Source organism: Sturnus vulgaris, chromosome Z, assembly GCF_052056855.1.
Source record: "Sturnus vulgaris isolate bStuVul1 chromosome Z, bStuVul1.hap1, whole genome shotgun sequence".
Classification (NCBI taxonomy): Eukaryota; Metazoa; Chordata; class Aves; order Passeriformes; family Sturnidae; genus Sturnus; species Sturnus vulgaris.
In genome coordinates, this window is record NC_142283.1 from 53,284,467 (window position 1) to 53,307,952 (window position 23,486).

The 23,486-nt window shown below is 35.0% G+C and overlaps 1 protein-coding gene across 5 annotated transcripts in view; it reads right to left on the reverse strand.

Moving 5' to 3' along the window:
- Nucleotides 1-274: 274 nt before the first annotated feature.
- Nucleotides 275-23,486, reverse strand: part of RIC1 (RIC1 partner of RAB6A GEF complex) — a 46,497-nt gene continuing 23,285 nt past the window's right edge. The window contains exons 4-26 of one of the 5 annotated variants that reach the window (XM_088156805.1): nt 22,061-22,168; nt 20,819-20,961; nt 20,447-20,580; nt 19,383-19,474; nt 18,229-18,317; nt 17,240-17,384; nt 16,708-16,756; nt 15,404-15,553; nt 14,849-15,052; nt 13,402-13,440; nt 13,024-13,134; nt 12,343-12,432; nt 11,563-11,723; nt 10,414-10,552; nt 9,265-9,381; nt 7,762-8,490; nt 7,279-7,437; nt 7,034-7,167; nt 5,756-6,042; nt 4,755-4,949; nt 2,809-2,998; nt 2,485-2,673; nt 275-2,183 (exon numbers count right to left, since the gene is read on the reverse strand). In XM_088156805.1, the coding sequence (XP_088012931.1) occupies nt 1,898-2,183; nt 2,485-2,673; nt 2,809-2,998; nt 4,755-4,949; nt 5,756-6,042; nt 7,034-7,167; nt 7,279-7,437; nt 7,762-8,490; nt 9,265-9,381; nt 10,414-10,552; nt 11,563-11,723; nt 12,343-12,432; nt 13,024-13,134; nt 13,402-13,440; nt 14,849-15,052; nt 15,404-15,553; nt 16,708-16,756; nt 17,240-17,384; nt 18,229-18,317; nt 19,383-19,474; nt 20,447-20,580; nt 20,819-20,961; nt 22,061-22,168 (3,940 nt within the window). In that variant the 3' untranslated portion in view covers nt 275-1,897. Of the gene's footprint in view, nt 2,184-2,484; nt 2,674-2,808; nt 3,025-4,754; nt 4,950-5,755; nt 6,043-7,033; nt 7,168-7,278; nt 7,438-7,761; nt 8,491-9,264; nt 9,382-10,413; nt 10,553-11,562; nt 11,724-12,342; nt 12,433-13,023; nt 13,135-13,401; nt 13,441-14,848; nt 15,053-15,403; nt 15,554-16,707; nt 16,757-17,239; nt 17,385-18,228; nt 18,318-19,382; nt 19,475-20,446; nt 20,584-20,818; nt 20,962-22,060; nt 22,169-23,486 lie in introns of those variants that run through there. The other 4 variants (XM_088156806.1, XM_014876921.2, XM_088156804.1 and 1 more) reach the window with 4 other exon arrangements.

Below are 23,486 nucleotides of genomic sequence, written 5' to 3' on the forward strand. Positions count from 1 at the left end.
TTACAAGTATAACAGCAGTGAAATCAAAATACAAAATTAGCACGTAAGATTTGCATAGAGATAATTACTATGAAGAAGTACAAACTTCTAGAATTTCACAACTAAAAAGATTTACCTGCTAAACAACAGTAGCACAGTAGTAAGATATGAATAGTGAGAATGTTAATATATCAGTTAATGTATGTTTTACTTGCACAGATCCAAAACCTGAACAGCAGAATGCTGGCCAGGATGGGCTTGGCTTACATCATTACCACAGAACCACAGAAAAATATTAACTTGAAGCACAGTTTTTATTTCTTTTAACATAGATTAAGCAGGTTTCTTTATCATAAAAAAAAAGCTTTAAGTATTATCCCCTTAAAACAATAATGAATTTTGACGTCAGGTCACAACAGGCTTGTAGGTATGATAGACATTATCTGCAACCAGTAGCTACAATGCAGAATAAGCTTAATGCTGGGACTCAGACTGAACTTCGTTCCTCTAACTTCAGTCTCAGTTTCAACTCTTAAAATGAAGTTCAAGTTGCATTTATTCATAGCTCCAGCTTTCCACGTAATACTCGCAATTATTGCACTTGTACTGGTTGTATTGGCTTAGTAAAGCCATTCTAAAGCAACAGTTTAATATCTGTACATTTTAAAGCACCTGATCTTATCTACAAAGGAAATAAAGATGATGAAACCACAATTCATTTAAAACTTAATTATGAATATTCTTAATTTTCAGAATTAAAATGGATGTGCATTTAGTAACTACACTAGAAAAGCAACAGATGCTGTAACTACCCTACAATGACTAGTTTGGTCCATGTCAGTAATCAAGTGATGTTATAAAAAATAAACTAGTTTATTGTGTATAAAATGAATAATGTTGCATTTTTGTTCAGATTGCACAGTACAAACAAGCTAATATCTAAATTAATACTGTTACAGGTAGTTATTACATAGGGACAGCAGCTAGAAAAAATAAGTACCTCAAAGCAACAGACTTCTGCAGCCAGGTTTTCATAACATTGTATGAAAGTTAAATATGTCTTAGTTAGAAGTATGCATATTATAAAATGTTTGAAAAATGTTTAAGTATGAGCTGTTAAACTAGTTTTCCATAGCAAGAGTATAGGATGATTATTTACATTTTAAAAATCCATTTATCAGAAAAGAATTTACAATGAAATAAATAACCTTCAGCAGTCCCTTAACCCAACTACAAGATCTGTTAAGTGGCAGTAAAAAACAGGTAAGCCACCTTGTGTCAGTGTTAGGTCAGTAAAGTATGCCTCATCCAGAAAGAAGTGCAACTCTGCTTTAACTCTACTAGTCATCTAGAAACATGCAAATACATATAGGTACCTCCAAATATGGTACAGTCTTGAGTATTTATACAAGATTATTCACAAAAAACCATATAATATATTTTACAGTCCTTTAATACAAAATATCGGTATCAAACCAATCTGAACTGCATTGATCAGACATTTATTAGGCAGGCAAGCTGCAAAGAAAACAGTTTTTATTTAATCCCCTCTTCGCCTTTTAAACTCAAGCAAGATATAAGTAGTTTCTTCAGAACGTGTTGGTGATATAAAGGTACTGATGAACACTGACTGAATCTGTCTCCGTGTATGTTCACTGTCTCTCCAACACTATTTAAAGTATCAAAATGTAAAGCTGCAGTCTGGCGATTGCATCAAAAAAGAGTCATGCCTCCTTTTCAAACTACTAGATTAAACTGGTGTTTAGTTATCCCCACTAAAAATTTCAAAGATTGAAATACTAAAAAAACAAAACAAACAAAATTAAAAAAGGAGTTAAAATCCAAAACACAGAAATAGATCTAAGAGCTGGTTTTCTTCCTTTCACACCTGATGCTTGGGAAGTTGTTCACCTTCCATTTAAGACACAACACAGTCATAACTGCCTTCTTGGAATGAATCCTCATCCTCAGTCTTAGCCTTGTCCTCTTCATGTCTGCTTGCATTGCTGCTGCCACCATCACTCTGAGGATTAGTGCCATGGCTAGATGAAGTCCTGCTTTCCTCAGCTCTTGGGTTCACTTGTTCAGGAACCTTAGAAGGATTCACTGGCTGAAACGCTTCAGGTTGTACTTGCTCTTCCACTATTTCATTTAGTTTCTGGATTTGTGGTTTGATGATACTTAGAAATGGCTTGTACCCAGGGCTAAGAACAGAATGGAACAGACCATGAATGAATGAATTAAAATCAGTATTTCTATCGTGTGCCTGAAAAGCAGAAATGCTTTTAAATAAAAAGGCAACCTTAATAAAAAAATAAGTTAGAAAGCTAGTTGCTTTGGGGTTTTTTTTGGTTTGGTTTGTGTTTCAGTTATTTTCTCTCTAGTTTGATTACAGCTTTCTGAAGTGAGGTTTCAGCTAATGCTGACATAATAAAACAAAGTTACGTTTTAGGTAACAAATTATCTACAGTTTTAATGAATATGAAGGTGGACAGTAACACTTACCAATCGGTAGAAGCCCACTTGTCAACAGCATCTAGGCCAGTCTTGATATTCTGACAGATTTCTCCATCAATATCAGAGGACTGCATGATACTAAAAACCTGGTTGATAACTGAAGATTCTCTGAGAATAAGGCCTATGACAACACACCAATCCAGACATCCTGCTTCCATGAAGATATGTAGCAAATACCTATATGGAAAAAAAGGCTGTTCATTTTTCTACTCCCAAGACAAAAACGGCAGTGTGATTGTGTAGATTGTTTCTTTCTCTGAACACTGCGTGCTAGCAATTCTCAGTCTCAAAAGCACACGTGTCATTACTCACCGCAGCTGCACCTGTGACTTGTGTGGCCCTTTACTGGCCAGCTCTAGAGAGAGCTGCTCGAGCTCTGACTGAGTTAGACTTAGACTGGAGAAGTTTTCATCCACCATGGTCCAGTCTCCATCCACCATAGAACTTGTTTCAGTCAGGTCTGTTGCTGAACCAATGCTGCATTCATCACCTATCAAAAACACTCAGAAACATAAGGGAAAAAAGAAACTACTTACTTTAGTAAGACTCAGAATTTCTGAACTACTTCCTATAAAAACTGACAAACAGTAATGCTTTATGGAGTATCACAGTTACTTCAGGCATATTGTCCATCCCGCTTCAGCATTCTTCTTGTCACACTGGATGGTAGAACTACTGTTGCAGGAATGCAATAGTTTTTCTATCCAGTAAAAATAAGTCAGGATAATTATTATCAGTAAGGGATCCTAAGTATGTGATGGCAATCATCATAAAAGCACCAATACAGCATCTTGCACACTACAGTCCTAGAATTAAGTCTAGGAAGGGTTACAGTCTAACTAAAATTCTGCTTACTTAATTTTATTAAAATGAAATTTTAATATAAAATTATTTTCTTCACACAAAACCATGAAGATTTTGAATGCTTTGTAATGTAAATATTTACCTGGATGAATTACAAAAAGACGTATTTCCAGTAAAAACATGAAAAGCACATGCAATAACAGAATTTTCAAAGGAACAGTACATCAAAGCTAAAACCATTACAGTGGTGAGTCACAAAGGCACCTACTCTTAAGAATTATTTCCATCTTAAAGCAGATGTATCTTTTCTTGGAAAATGTTTAAGCAGTCAAAAAGTTATTTGATTATCTTCTTGCCCCTGAATACCAGTGCTGCATTATTAATTTGTGAAATTGTTATTAGAATTCAGCTTGCAATGTTTTAAATGCTATTCATTCATTTTCCTTAGAAATAAACTACTTCAAAATGTGTACCAAAGTCCATTGAAATCAAAGATCTTCATCCAGCTCAGAAAAAACCCCTGATATACTCGTTTATAGAAAGAGCAGTAGTGGCAGACAGCAGTAAAATCAGTGCAATGAAAAGAGAGAGTCATTTTCTTGCAGTCTCCAGATTAAAAAAACAAGAGAAACAGGAGACCGTGCCCAAGCAGACAGAGAGGATCTCCACATGCTCTGAGTCTCACAGAAGGCTCTACAGTTTTAAATTAAGAGTGTAGTTCACACTATATACTTAGATCTTTGCCCTAATAGAGTGGAAATTACATGATTAAGATACTGTTCAAAATGCTGCTCTATGCTCAAGGACAAGAGAAAGTATAAAAAAAAAATTAAAATAAAATTAGATTTTAAAAATATATAATGGTCTGAAAAACTTTTCCCATCACTTTCTGTATTCAGAAAAAATACCTATTAAGTACACTTTTCTTTTTTTTAGTAAGCTGATCATACATTGCAGCTTTTAAAAAACAATTTAAATAAGCCATAGGAAAAAACACAACTACATAGGTCTCTAATTTCCTGAACTTCCTCAATAAGTAATGTATCTAATGTCATTCTTAAGAAACCCAAAAGCACAAAGTTCATGCAATTAGAGTTGTTCCAACCCCTGCAAGAGGCTGATCCATGCACGAGACAAAGAAACAAAAATCCACAACACAGGGAACTCTTCCTAGCCAGATAGAAAAAATACTGAGCTTCAAGCTGTCGCCACAGATAGAAACTTCAGCAAATATCTATTTCATATTCAACTTCTTGTACTTGGAGATATGCAACATGGGCATTATCCTGCTGTTGTAAAAAATTCAGTTCACTTTTCATAAGTCCTTTTTTTTTTCCTGAATTTTTCTTATCAGCAGTTGAGAAGCGACAGTACAGCAGTGACACACAAATACCAAAATAGAAGCACACACTTCACATTTTTCCAATGAGCAGACAGAAGGAAGAGTGACTAACCTTTACTTAGCAAAGGAGAAAGGAATGCATCTTGCATGTGTGGTCCATGGGATGAAACAGTGTCAATCTCTCGCTGAGAAGAGCTGATAGTACCAAGCCAGCTGCGACTGCGAGGCGTATTTGAAACCCCTGGGTCCATTTCCATGTTTACAAAGGTGTCTGCAGACTGAGATTTTAGTAGTTGCTCCCCCACAGCTAAAAAAAATCAAAATACACCATAGAAAAATCATGTAAGTATCCAAAAGGAAATTTAGACAGCTCTCTCCAGGCATTTCAGGAAGCTAAAACTTGCATCTAAGTCAATATTCAGGGGTCCAATGAAATACAAGGGAATGCAGCAAGTTTAGGTGTTTCAGGAATTTCTGATCAGCTTTATATGTGAGCACTGGCATAAAAAAAGTATGTAATAAAATATTAGCAACAACAGAAGTAAATAATGATGCTGCTAATAAGAGGAAGACTTGACAGCTAATGTCAACCTTGCCATATGGAGATAAAGTAGCAAGTGTCAACTTGGCTCTCAGGAGATAAAGTAGTGAACTGAGGGATCAATAACATAAAGGAGTTTCACAGCAGTCTTCAAAGTTCTTGCCATCTAACAAAGTAAATTTCAAACATTAGGAACATTACTATTTAATTTTTAAAAAGTTAGTCAAAAGCTCATCTAGAGACTACAAAAGAATATTGATTTTAGTAATTTTCTGCAGCAGAATTTACACTGGAGCAATTTCCATTGCTCAGTTCAACATCTGCACTGATGTCTGATTCAGTACACCTGAGAAAGCAGGTTTCAACAAAAACGGTAATACACAAGAGGTACTGTCTATGCTAAAGACAATCTATTAAAAAAAAAAACAACTCTGTGTGAGAAAAATGTTCAGGTGGCAAGCTTCAGCCTGTTCTTATCTTGGCTAAACAGACGCAGAACAGAGTGAGATTCACAGATGTAGCATTGCACAGGAGGGAAATCTAGTTAATATCAAACTCAGATGTTACTGTACCTGTCTTGTACTTTCCATTCTTGAAAGGTGAATTAATGGACGATGCCGGTATAACTGGAAATGGCCAGAGGAAATCCTTGTGTAGCTTTTTCAAAGCACACACAAAATCCTCCACACGGGCAGCTCTTGCTCGCTCCTTGCACAACCAGCCAATCAGCTCAAAGCCCAACTGTGCAGCAAAGCAGCCAAGGTCTTTCAGCTTGATTTCCTCCAGCAGACGCCGAGCGTGCCGCCAGAGCATCATGTCAATGTACATGTTCTCAGCACAGTCACTGTCTTTACTCCACCTGCACACACAGCACAGAACAGCCGAGGGAACACTGATAAAGCTGAGTTGCAAAGGCTGTTGGACACAACTGCAGAACATCAAGTGACCAGAGTAGTAGAAGGGGAGCTTCCTATATAACAGCAGAAGCATTTCCATCATTCCTTGCTGTTTATATTCTCTTAAAAGATCCCACTGCTTCAACAGGTAGGTGAAATAGAGATTTAAGTTACAACAGCAGCAGTATTTAAGAACATTAAACTATTAGCAACGCAGAAGCAAAGTAAAGTAAGAGATAAAAGATGATATTGCAAAGTTCAGAGAAATAGTCAACTATTGGCCTAGAACCCTTCCTATCAAAACCTTTAAAATCGTACTCGCCATTAAAAATTACTAATTCAGAATTTATACTAGGATTGTTTTAAGAATCAGGATGAGGAAAAACGCCAAAGCAAAAATAATGAAGAATTTCAGTTCAATACTACTTCTGAACTGTAATACCTATCAACATCAAGTCTGTATACAGAAGCTTTAGAAGGGTACACCCCAAGGCATAAAACGTTCTATTTGTACCTTGGAAACACACTACCAGATCAAGATGTGCATAGCAGCAGAGCAGTACACTGTAATGCTGTGAACTGTGAGCTGTTCAAAATGTATTTTTCAGCAAAACAGATCCCTTAAATCTGAAGCATGTGGTCTCACTAGCTACTTAAATTACTACACATGTAATGTGTACCACATCCAGTGGTTTCAGAGTCTTTTGGTCAGCATGCCTGTCTAGACATGTAAGCATGCCTGTGAATACATACAAACACACATACATATATTTACATATGTGAGAATATATTCTCCCAAGAACGTTATGAGACAATATGAAAGATGTGAAATGATAAATGCAAAAGATGTAGAAGGAGATTATGACAAATCTATCATATAATTTATTTCTGTAACTTATACTAGTAAGAAAGTTAGTTCTGTACCTAATAAAGCGGGGAAGGAGAGGACATTACCTTTTTCCAGATGGGCCAGAGGGCATACTCAATGTTTTTGTCAAATTAAATTTGCTATGGAGATTCTCTGCTGATTGGGACAAACTAATGCTGCGATGCCTGAAGAATTCAAAGCCACCACTTGAACTAGGTTCCTAAAATCAAGAAAACCAGAACATACACTCTAAGGACCAAACATGATACATAATTATGAAGATTAATCATACAACGTTTGAAGTACAGTATTTACTTTTCTCATCACAAACCTGAGTTGTTGGTGTAGCTGGGGGGGTTTCTGCTTCTCCAGAGCCAATGGCTTTAAGAAATCTAATCATATGACGACAGAGATCCCACTTTCCCTGCTCTAAGGCAGTATTAAATAGGAGAGTAGCATGTTGCCTGCTCACTGCTGGAACTTCCATATTCTGCAAGCAACAAAGCATAATTAAATGGTTTATTTTTACTATAGAGCATCAGAAGTTCTATTTAGTCAAGCCACACTGTTTCACATTCAAGTATACTGAAGATTATAAACAGCAAATATCATGCTATTATTTTCCTATTTGAAACAGTAAACTAACTACTTACACTGCATGATCTTACAACCCTCCATAACCGGACAACGTATCAACAGAAAACCATTAAATTAAAAATCTGTTGAACATGCACAATTTTGATATGACATTATTTTTAAAATACTGCAATATTAGTAAATACCATCATTCTTGCAATATATTTTGTGCCATTACCTGTAGGATAATAAGGTAAGAGGCAGCTGTGTCCAAGTCCTGGGCCATTAAGCACTCCTCAAATAAGTCCTTCGGGTTTCCAACAGCAGCAAAAAGGTAATTCCACAGGGCATATTCTGTCTTCCTAGCACAATGAACAACTGTCTGCAGGAAGAGGGGGAATTCTGTAATGAACTTCGCCACAGTGGGAAGGAGAGGGTCGGGAATGGGTTCCCGCGAGGTAGCTTCTTCTTCCAGCACTTCATGAAGCATCAGTTCTAGTACATGAGGAAAGTATGGTAATGTGGCACAGGAGTGGGCCAAAAGCAAGGCTTGTTCACCGAGGTTCCTAACCAAGAGCTGGCGTAAAATGTGATGGAGGTAGATCTGAGAGGTTCTCTCAACAATGGAGAAAGGAAAGAGAACCTCTAAGTGTTCTCTAGCACTGGTTTGAGTGTATAAACAGTCATAGAGCACAGTGTCATTAACAGCACCAAGAACCAAGGCATCTTCAAACAAAACAGCCAATGGGTATATGTTGATGTGGAAAGGCAGCATGATCCGTCTTGACAGAAAGGAATGCGGTTTTCGATGATCTCTGGGAAACAGGGGAAGCCAGACTTTCATACCTGCCCCACCACAGCTGAGCCACAGAGCCTCCAGTAAGTGGCGTTTCTGTTTGTTAATCCTGCAAGTAGTCCATACATTCTCAACAGACTGGGCTAGGACAACTGGAGCACAAAAAGGTAGCTATTTAAAATGAAAAATAAAAATTTTTTTTTAAAAAATCAGTATCCATTATTTCTTTTATTTTTACTTTATTCACAAGAACTCTGTTTTTCAGCTGTCTTCAAATATGTTATTCTTCTAACAAAGAAGAAACAAATCTGCTTCTCTCTTATCTGCATCCTAGCATGTGACAAAAGACCACTTAATACTTATGTTAAGACATTTCTTTCATTTTTTTAACCTCCTTAATACTTAGTCAGGAAGCAGAGAGATAAGAATAAAGGAGAAAAATAAAACCCTGCTCACTGCTTCTTCTGTAAGCCCACAAGTCAAATCTAGAACTGACAAATCTTTATCTGAACTCTCCAAATTGCACACTCCCAATGTGTTTGTTTTACATAGAATTGGTTTTCATCAGCCCAAAAGAGTTGAAAGTTCAATAATTGATTTATATTTTTGCTATTTCCAAGAACTTTGTAAACATACTCTGCAAAAAATGATAACCTTCCATAAACAAATAAAACAGTTCTGGACAGACTAGAAATTTTCTGTCATTGGTGCATACCAAATTTTGGGCAGTATCTTTACTCTTAAAGCTTGTCTATTTCATTTAGATATAACTAGCAAACACAAGAAAATGCTAATACACTTTGAGCTAACAATTCAGTCTGTATGTGTAGATACTGCCTTGCTTGTAGTCCTGTTTTCTTTATGTCTGGAACATTCTCTTGCACAGCTCCTTCCATCACTGACATCTTTGAAGCCATATGCAATACTCCACATATATTTACTCACATGCTTTCTTTGATTAGGATTATTATCTTTATCTCGTATCTGGGGTCCAGATCGATCCCTTTGCAACATGATGAGTTGGCCTGCTAAGTTAAGCATAATACTTTCAGCTTCACAAGCCTACGGATAGAAAGAATATTATGCAAATTATTTAAGTTTTTGAATGACAATTGTACTCATAACCACAATAAAAACCCAGGAAAAAAAGTGTAAATTAAATATGCCACTTTACAGAAATGACTAACAACTGCATTCAATATAGAAGAACTCAGAAAAATCAAGAACCAGTTCTTGTGCAAAGGAGTAAATACTGGAAAGTTTCTTATTTACCAGACTCATTCCATGTGTTTAATATGGACTTTTTCCAACTATGTGTCTTAAAATGGGCAATCCGCCAGTATTCTAAAAAAATAAAGCTTTGTATTCTTATCATCATAATATGATTGCCAGTATCTCACTGCAAAGACTAACACTGGTATGCAGCCCAAGAGCCGAGCCAAAAAGAGTTGAGCTACACTTGTACAGCATCTTGAACTTTTATTTAGCTGCAGTTAGAGAAAAATTGTTTTAGTAAGGTGTGTCAAGAAACGTAAGAATGCTGCTCAGTTAAACCTGCTCTGTTTGCAACCCAGACAACAAAAACGTCTTTGGACGTGCTTTCAGTGCCCTGACTAAATTTCAAAGTTAAGACAGGCCCTTCACATCTTAAGTCATTGTTTGGCTGTTGCAGAATTGTCGAAGAGCACCTTATAGTGTCATATGCCATCTTTTCATTTTTTTTATTTATTCTTTGAGTAATGGACACATTGCGAGAAAGGTAATTCCTAATGCCATGAATTGCTCTGGTTTTCCACTTTTAATAACATACTCTTGACAGAGTTAAATTTAATTTGTTCACCAAGATTTGGTCCTAAACTTTGCAAGTTAACAAGAGAAGGTATGAAATAAAATCTAAACTCTTACTTCTCTATCCACCCCCTCACCCCCAATTCCCACATAAAATGTCTATATAATGAACATCAGAAATAAACATTCTGGATTTTACCACATAGAAGAGCCACTGATTTATGACTGATTTATCAACTAGGTGACCTTTAAAGAGTAAGCTAACAAATTCAGGCACCAATTCTACCAAATGTTGAGACTTGTTACCTGCTGAGGCATCTTCAGGGTGATGCCAGTCTCTGTCCTCACTGATGTCAACGTAACAGACACTACAAGAAAAGGATGAGGAATATACCGAGACATGGACACTTCTTGAAGAATTTGGATACTGGCAGTAGGATTAAGACTGAAAGGAAAATGACTACGTTTAGAAATTTTACAGGAGTACTTAACACAAAATAACTACCTTGAAATAAACCTAATGAAAATAAGCAACTTACCCTTAGCAAAGAGTTTGCTCTGCAGAACAAATGACAGTCCTTTAATCAGGCATTAGTAGAAATGCCCACATAGCTACTCTGTATAAAATTGCCAAAGAAACCTAAACTGGGGTTACTTATCCTAATACTTTGGGAAATACAGCTATGAGTGGGTAGAAGATAATATTAGATACTTCAGAATATGACTCTATTGACCCTTCAAAGACAGTTCCCAGGTTTGGTTTCTCTTGGGAGCTTTTTAAAGAAGCATTGAAAATATTTTCTCTGAAGTTCATCAACAGCTTGCTTTTTTCTACCACAAAAAGGTCCCTTCTTGCTATAAAGAAGATACCATAACTGTAAGAAAAATCACCTACTTAGGCACTTTAAAACCCCCCCTAACTCTGAATCTTTATCTCCTCCTTAGGTTAACAAATCTTAATTGTCTCAAAGTATCTGGCATATCTTATGTTGCTACTTCTTTTGCACTGAAACAATTCCTCACCACCACACCAAGACCAAACCTTTTCTCTCTTCATCTTTGCAAGCCTGCTGCCACCTTCCTTTCACTAATTACTGCTTCTAATGTTAGAAACATGTTTTTATTTTAAAATATTTGAATATGTGGGTGTCTTTTAGTACCTTTTTCTCCTATTCACATTCAGTTTTCAAGTTCCTATAATTTAGGAACATGTTTGTTCACGCAGCTGGAAATGTGCATGTATCAGTCACTACCTACCTCCACACCTAATGTGCCTATCAGCATGCATGCAAGTGACAACACTCATGAACGTGTGCATAGAGATAACACCACTGTATTTTAAAAATCTGAATCCACCAGTTATCAAATACCTTTGTATTATTGTAAGAATTTACTCAGACTGAGAGCAGATCGACAGGTACCTTACTGCAAGAGCACTCAAATAGTGACACTCACCCCTCAGACCTTCTCTCAATACTGTAAAGGCAAATGGAACAATCTTCTCTGAACAATATCACAATGTCCCGGAAAACACTCAGTAGTAATGTGTTTGCTTGCACTTTGGTGATGTGAGCAAACGCGTTGTCAAGGTTAGACGTTCGCAGGTAGATTCTCAGCTGCAAGGAAAAGGAGTAGTTTGAATACAAGTTCTGCTTACCAACAACCTATTAGTAATTCTACTTCTGGTTGTTTTCTTTATTGTGGAATGCCTGCCAACAATTTCTACCAAGACACATTACTGAGTTTTTGTTTCATCAAGTATTTTATCCACTGCGTTTTATTATTACATCTGAAGCCATTAAAGCACACTACAGCCAAATCTGAAGTACTGAACAACAATCATAAGGAAGGAATTTTGTTCAGTTTTAAAAAGCAAAGACTAAGTAAATCTCCTCTGCCCATATAGTTTAAAAGCTTGCAAAAGTGTTCCAAAACAATGTAAGCAGATATCTCAGAACACACATTGTGCTAACATGCAAAAATGTCACGAAGTTTTCGGAACAATGAGTATATTCACTGCAGTCACCAGAGAGATTTTTAATAGCAATAACAAAAAATTTCTGCAAATAATTACTTATATATTAATATATAAGCTCTGAATATGATCAAAAGCTACCAAAGTTTATAGTGTATAAACATGTTTACAATACCACAATACTTTTCATGTTTATACTACTGTCATACAGTTCAGATATTCTAATCGTTATACATTTACTTTGAAGAAAAGTATCTCACCTCTTCCTGGTGATCATTTAAATTATAACATGCAAGAACAATGAAGTCATTCCACCATGCTAAGCCACCTGTTACCATCATAGTTTGCTCCTGAAAAGAAAAAAGCAAGCAGATGACATATAGATATATATTTTTATACACTTACACACACAGACATGTACATTATATGGGTAGCTTCTGAAAGCCATGCATGATCTCTATAAGCTTTACTCATAGTGGCAAGACTATGAATATGATGTTTTTAATGTTTAAAAAACCAAAGTAACTAAAGACTAGTATGTGAAGGACAAACCTCATCCTACAAAGTACAGTTCCACAGTTCTTTATGGTATTGAAATCCCTGAACTCTCAAATATGTTTCTAGCCAGAATTTACAAGCTTTACATCCAAAGCTATGTCACACGAACTCTCAGACAAGACAAATGGAATTAACTGCCTGACTATACACACTCAAATTTGGAATACTCTGCTAATACTAATAATACAAATTAGTGTGTCAAAACTACAAGATCCGTGTTTCAGACACTTTATGAGAAACACATGTAAAACCAGCATTCCTAATCCTAAGTATGTCTACAGGCTGTTTGCTTGAAAATTATGCTATTTAATTTTCTCCAAGTCTCACATCCCAACAAATAAAATCTTCCCTATGCACCAGAATAAAATGCCATAACCTCTCACCTGGGTAATATTTCCAAACAGCTTCCATTTTTTGGTGAGTAAAGAATAATGTGCAAAACCAAACTTGCCAACAACAGCTACATTCTGTCCAAGTTTGTCAATAGCTGAAAACTGTAAAAAAAAAACCCAAAACGTTATTAGACCCTCAGAAGGGAACTTACTTAAATGATACATCCTACCCAAATACGGCACCACGAGGCAATATAACATCAGACTTAAAACTGTAAAGTGTCTTCACGTTTCATACTTTACTAACACAGTTTTCTTTCTGTAATGTTCAACAATGATTCAATTTTCAGAATTCAGCCAATCCTAATGGATAACTATAACCTTCCAACATTTTTAAATAAGCATGAATATATTCTTAAAATAACTCACCCTTATAGGCCAGTTGCTCTCTAGATATGTACTATGAATCTAAAAAAAAAAAAGGAGAGAAAACCAAAACTGCATGACTACACCAACTACAATTAAAGTACTGATTAACTGTAACATCCTAAACGGTTTTGGACAATATCAGTAAAGGTATTTAATGTTAGAATTTTGTTTTTAAATACAATTACTGCCCCCATACCAAAAGTTACCGATGCCTAAATGCTACCCTGTTTTTAATACACAAAACACCAAAATGCATTAACAACATATACCAGCTAATACTATATTACAGATTAATAGTCACAATTTGCTCATCTCTCCTCCCAGCTACTTCTCTCTCCAAGACAATCTTTCACAGCAACATAAAGGTTTTGATAAATACAGTCTTGAGGCAGGACGTTCAGTATAGGGACGAAATTTCCAATCCTGTCACAAATATACACCAGTATATCCAAAAGCCTTCATATGCGAGAACTTGATGGGAATACGTCCAATCAAATCTCAGTGCTGGATTCTTCATGTCACATGGGATGATAAAAACCCAGCTTCAAACTGCAGTCTCTGATCTGACACAAGGCAGGTAGGTGCTCTTGAGACACAGCCACTGTCCTTTTTCATGGATATGTTGCTCCTCACAGTAATTCTAATTACTCCAGCTTTACTTTTACCACAGAACAAAGACCTCTACACAAGTTTCAGAAGACAGAAGAGCTACGTGGCCAGCTAAAGTGGAAATTCAACAGTATCTAGAACCTGCCTTACATGCCTAGAATCAAATACCTTTTAATACTATTGATTTCTGTGCTACGTGAAGAACAAAATATTGGGGACCTTTCAGAAACCTTTATTTTAAAAAATGTCACCAATTCAAGCTTGGAAGAACACACATCAGTATTACAGATTAAAAAATATTTATCTTTTCATTTATATTACAGCAAAAATAGAAGGAGTCTCATTGCTACCCTGGAAACAATTTCTTCTTTGAAAGCCTGATATTGTGAAGTTTTAGTTACGTGCTTAAATAGATGTGATTTTTCATGCTTGAAAATACTGCTGGAGTCTGAAGGCTGTATTCATCAGCTGAATGTTTTAAAGCATTTTGCATAAATAACAAAACAAACACCTAAATTACTTTTTGCGTGTTGCACTAATTCTCCCTTTCAAAGCACAGGAGAATAATTAACTACTCATTCCCAAAGTCGTAAGACTTTTAAGACTTTTTATTGGCTAGGAGGCAAACTCATAGCCACAAAGCTGAAAGGACCAGTGCTGCTTTACCTTTTGTCCATAAGAAAAAGCTGTACCACAGCAAATCCCCAGAGACAATAAAAAGGCAATGATCTCATACCAGAGGAAAAAGGTATGGCAGAGAGTGAGAGATCAGCTCCATATTCTACTCCTATAAACTCTTGCAAGCACAAAACACATATGGGCAACCAGGATCCATTACCTGTACAACATGCCAATGCCGGTGTCCTAGTAAAGTGCTTAAACCCTGAGAATCTAAACTGCCGTCTGAAAATGGGCCTCTTTCCCTGCTGTGATTATGTTCAGAGTGTGCCAAAGTACTTCTGGGACTCTGAGTCTGTGCTGCATCTCCACAGTTCAAATATAAGCGATCTTCTCCCTGAAGGAGGACTTGTTCCTGGTTACTCTATATTAAAACCAAACCAAACCAAACAAAAAAAAAAAAAAAAAAAAAAAAAAAAAAAAAAAAAAAAAGAAAAAAGGCAACTTTGAATTCGACATACAGAAGACAAAGGAAAACACATGATCCATGTATTAAGAGATTCTAAATAAATAATATGAAAAACAACTGTTGAGGCAGTTCTCAGTTTTTGTATCACTATGTACTAACAGGTTTTATGTTACAGTATTGCATAGCAGTATTTTCACAGTATCACTTTAAAGCCTCTATGTCAAAAAAGAAAGACAACTCTAATGGCTGCAGAACAGACTTAAAATCTAAGAGAACAACTCAGAGGTCACCAACAAAAAAACTTACCATACAAGGATTAACAGTGAGTGCACTCTTGATGAATTGAAACTGCAGAATACCAAACTGCTGAGCTTCATTATTTGCATTTCTTTCAGGCTTCATGTTTGAAGAATTCCCATCAATAACCCAGAGATGATACCCTTCTGATCCCCAGGTCTGACGGTAAAAGAATAATAATAATAAAATCCCCAACCCAACATACATATATATAAATATAACTCTATATTATAAAACAAACACTACAGAAATTTACTGTAACTGATCTTACGATACACATGAGCCTGAAAAAAATTCACACATTTTGTTGTTCTGAAACGTATCATTATAGGAATTAAACAGTAAAATTCACAAGGTTCAGTAGGAATCTAGCTTGAATTATTCCTGCCTTATGTAAAAAATAATGACTAAATGAAGTTTAATTATGCAAAGACACCCACATAAATAATGAAGACTGTTTAATTCGCAGTTCAGGGCAAAAAACAAAAATTCCACAGAGCCAAGTATGAAACAATCCTGATTTCAAAAATTACACTGGCTGTTGTTCATCAAATGCAATTATTATTATTATATCAGAATCTCACTCTTTGAAATGTCTTAAAAAGCACATTTAAAAAGTACTATCAGTGCATATATGTACCTTCACTTAGGATGCATGTATAGAGTTGTCAATCTTCATAGAAACTACATCATGATAAATAAACTAAATTGTTTTAGAAATACTACACAAAATTCACCATGGTTTGTATGAGGTCTTGGAGAATATGTTTGAAATTTCTTCTAATTTAAAATTTACTCTAATTTATTCTATTTATTTATTGATTTTATAGACTAGCAGGATTGGATTTAATGTTAACTAGTTTGTATTAAATAAAAAGCAGTTAAGTTTCTCTGGAATGCATAATCTGAGTAAAGTTACTGTCAAAGGCCAGCTAGTAATTTGAGAGAAATAAGGGAGTTTACAATTAGTGTTGATCTGTGTCTCACTGCAATTTGAAATATAGTACCAGATAAAAAAGAAAAATTTAGAAAAACCAAAAGTCTTCATTCTTAATATTAAAAGCAAAGGCAAGAAAAGGCATGTCATGCATACTTAATGGAAAAAAATCATCGGCTGTCCCTTTTGCCTTCAATGCAACATGGCAGTTAAGAAGTGTAGTAAAGGCCTCTTACTATGAAAACTGATTAAGCAAAAGAAAGACAGTTTGATTTTCTGAAAATCTGTTATACTAAAAACAGTTTAAAACCATCCTATTACAGTATTATCTTATTTAACAGCCATGCTATTACAGTATTTTTACATTCATATTTACCATAGAACTGATTTTTAGAGGGTCCTTTTTGGCACCATCAGAGTGATACCTTAAAAACAGAACAGAAAAAGTCTGAGTTTGCAAATAAATTCACCAGAATAGTAAATTCAATTCCTATTTTCGTAATTTTACGTGGTTCTACATTGAACCTCATCTCACATGGTACAGCCTGTTTGATCCATGACACAATAAAAAAGGCAATGCAACTGTCAGATGTCTAGTATAAACTATTTGAAAAACAGGCACTGAGGGAATTTTAATATTTGCTTGCTCAAGCTTGCTTCTAAGGTAATCTTCTTTTACAGACAAAAAGACGATTATAAAATGAAAAGAATACATTTTTGCTTTTATTTAAATGATCCCCTTCCAAATATTTGCCAAAGACATCTCAATATCTAATAAATCGTAAAGGGAAAAAGAGAATTTTAAAAAGTTAATTTCTAATTAATAGTGAATTAATTTCTAATTTGATGGTTTCAATGGAAAAAAAGACTTCTAATAAACTCTTTACAATGTCATTAAAGATACTCACGCAAAATCACCTCCTAAAGTACAGATAAGCTGAGCACCAAAAACACTCCATAAGGACAAACCTCCACATTCCCAGGTCACCATCACAACACAGCTATCTGGTGACCATCTGATTAGTTTAACGGGTCCTGTTTTATTCCAAATATCTGTTTAAAAGCAGACAATAAAATAAGTGAAAGCACTGGAAGTCTTTCAACTGGTTTCACCATAAGAGTACAAGCAGAAATATATAGAAGTAAATATTTGATTTTTCAATTAACCGATGCATTCATCAAACTGGCAATCCCAAAATGAGCAAGTAGCAAACAAAAAATTATTTCTTCCGTGCTTGTTTTCATAAAAACTAAGAATACAGGAATAGATGCCAGAAGTACATATGCTGCTATAACACAATCACAGAAAGAGAATTCTGATTAAATTATTTTTCAGACAATAAAGGCACCAACACAACTGTAAAACTTATCAATGGATTTGTTTGTTAACTGAAAACCAATGGACAGACACATTTTCAGCTGAGGATGCAATCTACCCACTTTGAATGTTCCTTATACTCAAGCATAGAATACTACATGAAAAAATATAGTACACGAATAAATGCAGTGCAGGAAGAATGCATTACTCAGTATTTTTCTATACCCTACATGTCACTTGCTTCAAATTAATTAATTTAATTAATTAATTCTATTATATTCATTATCAGTTTTGACAGGTAATTTCCTCAGGTAATTGAAAAGTAATTTCAAGATTGAGAATTAGTTTAAAAACCCCACAAACAAAAACCACAAACCACCCACCCAAACCCTCACATACAGACACATCCAAAAATTCATTAAAAAGCAAGCAGCTAAAAGTGCAAAGACACAGACAGGAGTAAATACTATTCACATCAGTGATTATGCAAACAAATAAACAAAGGTTAACTAGCCAAGGATAAAAAATATCCTATACCCTAAAAACAGCTGGAAAATTCTAGCAATAAAAGTAGCTCACCAGGATATTGTTTGGGTGTCAGTTCCAATTTATGAGAAAACTGCATGGCGCCAGTGGTGGTATCTATCGTATAAACCTGCACAGAGCCACTGGAAGACATTACACATGCTTTAGACTACAGACCATTTGGATTTCTTATCAGTTTCAAGAGGCTAAGAAAAGTTCTCTCACCAGTAACAAATTTATCTAACAAATGAACAGAGATGTTGAATCAAGTAACAGTGAATTTATGAAACAAATTTGTAAGATGCTTTCCAGAAGGAATCAGAGGACCCAAAAGACCAGCCCCAGAATAATCAATGCATTAAAACTACTTTATTCTCCTAAAATACATGTACACACAATCCTCATACTTTCATGGCTTCCAACTGCCAGACAATCCATGAGGGAAGGCAGTATTTATGCAGTGCCAAAACTTCATGAGGGATTTACTAAGGCATACTAAGATCAGTAAATTTAAGTAACTATTCCTGTTTCAGAGGAAATACCAACATATTGTATTGTTACTGCAAACAAGAGTACTAGTTCTTAAGAGGACAGATGAAAAAAACTCCAGATTTTAAAAAATGTTCGAAAATAAAACCCAAGTAAAATACAATCAAAGAAAATAAAAAGCTGCACTCTAAAGCCATCTTAAGCAGTATTATACAGGGGGAACTTGAAGGAGAAGTAAGCAAAATACCACAACTAAAAGTACTTCCACAACATTTAATTTACAAATATTCACAGTTATTCAAACAGGCAACATTTTTCTTGACCAAATCATGACTGCACAGAGCATTTTCTCAGTTGAGTGCAAAGTGCTGATTCTTGTCCAATATTACTATCACTAACTATTTAAAACTGACTTTATAATCCTGCTTTGAGATTAGCTGGGATAGCAGCGCTTTCCACTCCTTGCTTCAGGTCAAGCCACCTTTTAATTTTTTTTTCCCAGACTGGAACAGCAAACAATTTCAATTGCAGTTCTAGCAGGCAACCATTTTTTTCCACATCTCTCCTACCTTCTTGACAGCACATAATGCAATCTCTAGGCAGACTGTTTATTTTCATCTTTACAGTTCTTGCAATACAACTTTGTAAGAAGTAACTATGAATTCAGCTTTATTATAAAACAATCTCCCCCTGCTCTGAACCAGCCTTTAAAAACTTACTTGGCACATCCAAACGCCATTAGCCTGTATTTGTTATTCACTGCCACACAAGTTCCATCAACTACATCTTGCGCCCAAACACCATGGAGCTGCTGTAGAGAAAGGAATTCAGAAGAATTTTTTTGTTAAATACTTCTTATATTAATAACAGTCAGCTTCTATGCATGTACACCATATTACACATATCACTTGACCTTCATGATCTCAAAATTTCTATTAATGTCAAGATAATTGGCATGGCTCAAACAAACAAAATCCAGTAAATGCAAAACTAGTTTCATTCTTCTAAATATAAATTACAGAAAGATATCAGTATGTAAGAAAACCATTTATAAGACGTCTTAATAACAAAATAAGTCAATACCTATAAGGCAAAAAAGTCCCTAACACTGCCTAGGGGAAAAAATAAATAAAAATCAGTAAATAGTATTTAGAACAAAGAGAAAAATAAAAACAGGAAAGTAAGTTCCCATCTACAACAGTTGAGATCACAGGTATTTTCAGTGGGTGAAGGAGTCTGACATTAGATGCATTCTTTTCGGTTTTCTGTAATTAAAATAAAGATATCTAACAACAAAATGTAATAGTTTTTAGACTGAATTACAGGTAAGAAAACACCTAACTTGGAAAAGATTCCTGTAAAACAAAATTTGAAGTATGCTTGTCACTATGAGAAAGAGATAGACTTGATTAGGACTAAGTCCCAGACATAGTACTTATAAACTTAGATATGGGAAAACTACTTCCTATCATCCCACTTTTAACTTCTAACAGGAACTCTGTTGGTCTGACACAATAAGACATGGTCTATAATGATAATTTGAACAATTACATGAAAGTTAAGTCTACTATCAATTATGGTCTCCCAGTAGTACCAACCCTATAAAAATCTAGCTCAAATTATGCTCTAAAATGAAGTCTTGGTCTTATGTAATCTCTTAAGCAAATATTAAATTTTAGTTTATTTTTAGCTGAACAAGGTTTAAAGTAGAAAGCTAACTGAAATGCAGATACCAAGGAAAACACAATTATTGTGCATGGTAGAAATACTAAAGGAAACATACCTCAGCAGTGAATCTACTTGACATTGGTGTAATGAAACCAACTCTCCCATCATTAAAAACAACAGCAAAGCCATCAAGCGTGGCACAGTATTCCATCTCTCTGATGTAAACATCTTCAAATCCCAAAAATGAACCTGCTGAGAAAGTATCAGTAATTTAAAAATACGTGAACACAGAAATATTGCAAGCCAACAGACATTTCAGATGTTTACTTATTGCTTCAAAGAGATAACCTATTTTAAACAGGCTATTTCATTCCCACTTAATGGCAAAATTTTCCCATCTCTGCTTAAGAACGGAAAGAATATTTTATATTAGATGCTATGTCACTAAGAGGTAACTATTGTAAGCAATACAATCCCTAAAACCCACCTCGAGAAGACTGCAGATCTACAGAAAATGGAACTGTACATAGGTTGATGGCCTTCCTTCCGTTGGTCATACCATCCCAGTGAATGAGATGGAGAAATCCATCAGCAGTAGCCACAAGCAGATCTTCTAACATGGACTGCAAACTAATAAAAGATATTTGTTAATCCCTAAAAAAAACTTCATCTCAAATTAATGAAATATCAATTAATTAACAGAAATATCAATTAATGCCATAAACACTGCATTACTGCTTCTTGTACTAGCAACTGCATCATAAAATTCCACATAAATTACAAACATGTACCATGCTGACAAAATATGGTATACACCTCAACTTTTCTCCAGCAATCACAGTTCATGAACAGGTCTGTATTGCTAGAGTAATTGCTTAACTGATATACTAACTGCTGAAGATCTTTACAATACTTTTGACTAACCATAAGACATTACTTCCAACAATCAATTATTCATCTATCCCAGAAAATTAACAAAATTAATTAAAATTACCTAGGCTGTAAATAATTCATAATACATTTTAATCCATGGTTGAAACAAACTGATGAAGGAGAAATTAGACTCCTAAATTCTTCCTTAAATATTTTCAAAATCCTGACTATTACTGTTAATCTACTTGCATGCAAAGTCTCTTCCAGTGTATTCTGAATGTCCTCCAAAACCCATTTTCTCCTAATGAGTCTGTTCCCCAATTTCACTATGTTACTTTTCCACCTCACTCCAATGCTATGAAGTTTCACCAACTTTTCACACATGCTTACTTAGCATGTTCCAAATTTCTTTATAGGACAGGCAATCACCAGAAAAAAGCAAGAGATAAAGAAAAAGGACATATGTGAGCTCTCTGCAGCCATCTGGAGAAATGCTGAAATGCTGGATATAGTTTTGCTCAAACCTACCAACGCCTCCATGAAATCTCTAATGAAGACTTTGAGCTTAAGGACAAACTCATTTATAGTAATACACAGTAATACTGAGCATACTACATACTTTTATATGCCAAAAATATCAGTATAGCCAAGCACTGAAATAATTCTTAAACAGCAATTCACTTTCTCACCTCCTCAGACTTACTAGTTGCTAATAGTAACTTACTAATATTAGTCCTTACTATTAATAAGCCTAAAAATTTACTAGAAGCTTTTTCGTCCATTCCGTTTTCCCTTCACTTTTTAAAAGGTACTGGTATACATGGAAAAGTTCTCAAGACCTAATTAATGAACATACCTTGTGATAGAAGCTTGCAAGTCTAGCACTTTCTTCATTTCTAGATTTAACAAAGGAGCACATTGCTCTTCTTTATAATGTGGGGTTCCCTTCAGATGTGGGCTTCCTCTAAAATACAAGAGAAATATTAGAATTAAAACAGGTTGTCCCTCAAAAGATGCAAGGGTTACTGACTTATACGCTCCCATGGTCTTTTCCCCCCATATGTATATACATTCATACACACCCCACATCAAACAGTCACATGCAATCTGCCACAAGCAGCATTGAATATCTAGGATGTAATTTTGGTGTTAAAAGTTTAGTCTATCACATAATCCTCTACGTCCTTAGAGTATATAGGCAAAATAAGATAATGAACAGAGAATGAACCTTACAATAGCTGTGTGGCCTGCCTTCATACTTCTAAAATAAGTTGTATGTATCAGTGAAAAATCTGATTTAATAAATTGTTACTCAACTGTTTACAGTAATTAAATATGTTGAATTATTTTTCAAGATGCATTAAAGATATTACAGACTGCAAAATGTTTGTTTCTTTCATGCCTTTGGCCAGATCAATGTTCAAAATATAAATTCAGCATTCATAACACAAGTAGACATCTGTCACAGTATTTCAAAGGAATATTCCTCCCTGCAGCAAATTAACTAGTTTTTAACCTAAGACCTACTAAGAAGAGATGACTGAACATTAATTTCTTCCCTTTAAACAGACCATTACACCATATGAACTTCCAGATGTAGAAAGTTTCTTATTTTTATCTTCTTCATTTTGAATCTCACATTTCATTTATTACATTACAACACCATTACTTATTACTATACAGTATCATTAAAGTATTCCTTATGTATCTGAGTTATCAGATGTGCCACGTGCTTCTTTAACTTTTTTTTTAAATGAAAACTGACCTACAGTCCTAAGTATTGTAACATGTCATCCAGCTCATCTATCTAGTGAGCATTACGCTAGTAAGCAAAGCAAACTATGAATGAAACAGGCACAGCAAAAAAGTTAGAATTTATACTAACTTCAATAGTCAGAAACAATAGATAGATAAACAAATTAATGTAATCTTTACCTGTATTTTAACTGACAAAACACTTACTTTAATTTACATCAGGATAAATGATAAATAATAATAAATAATTTACATCATGCTTCAGACATGGCAGAAACCAAAGCAGATGCAGCTTTAGAGAAGTTTGACAGCACAAGGATATATCAATCTCTTTCCTGTCTTGCTTATCTCAGTAGATATCAAGTTCCTTAATTCATTACCATTTTATGGCAATGCAAAATTCATATCTGTTGTTCTTTGATAGGAACTAAACCTTTCCTTATGCCAGCTAAGGTAAGACCACGGTCACCTTTGAAAATCTGGAATTAGCAGATGGAAGTAGTACCATTTTTCCAGAATAAAAGTAT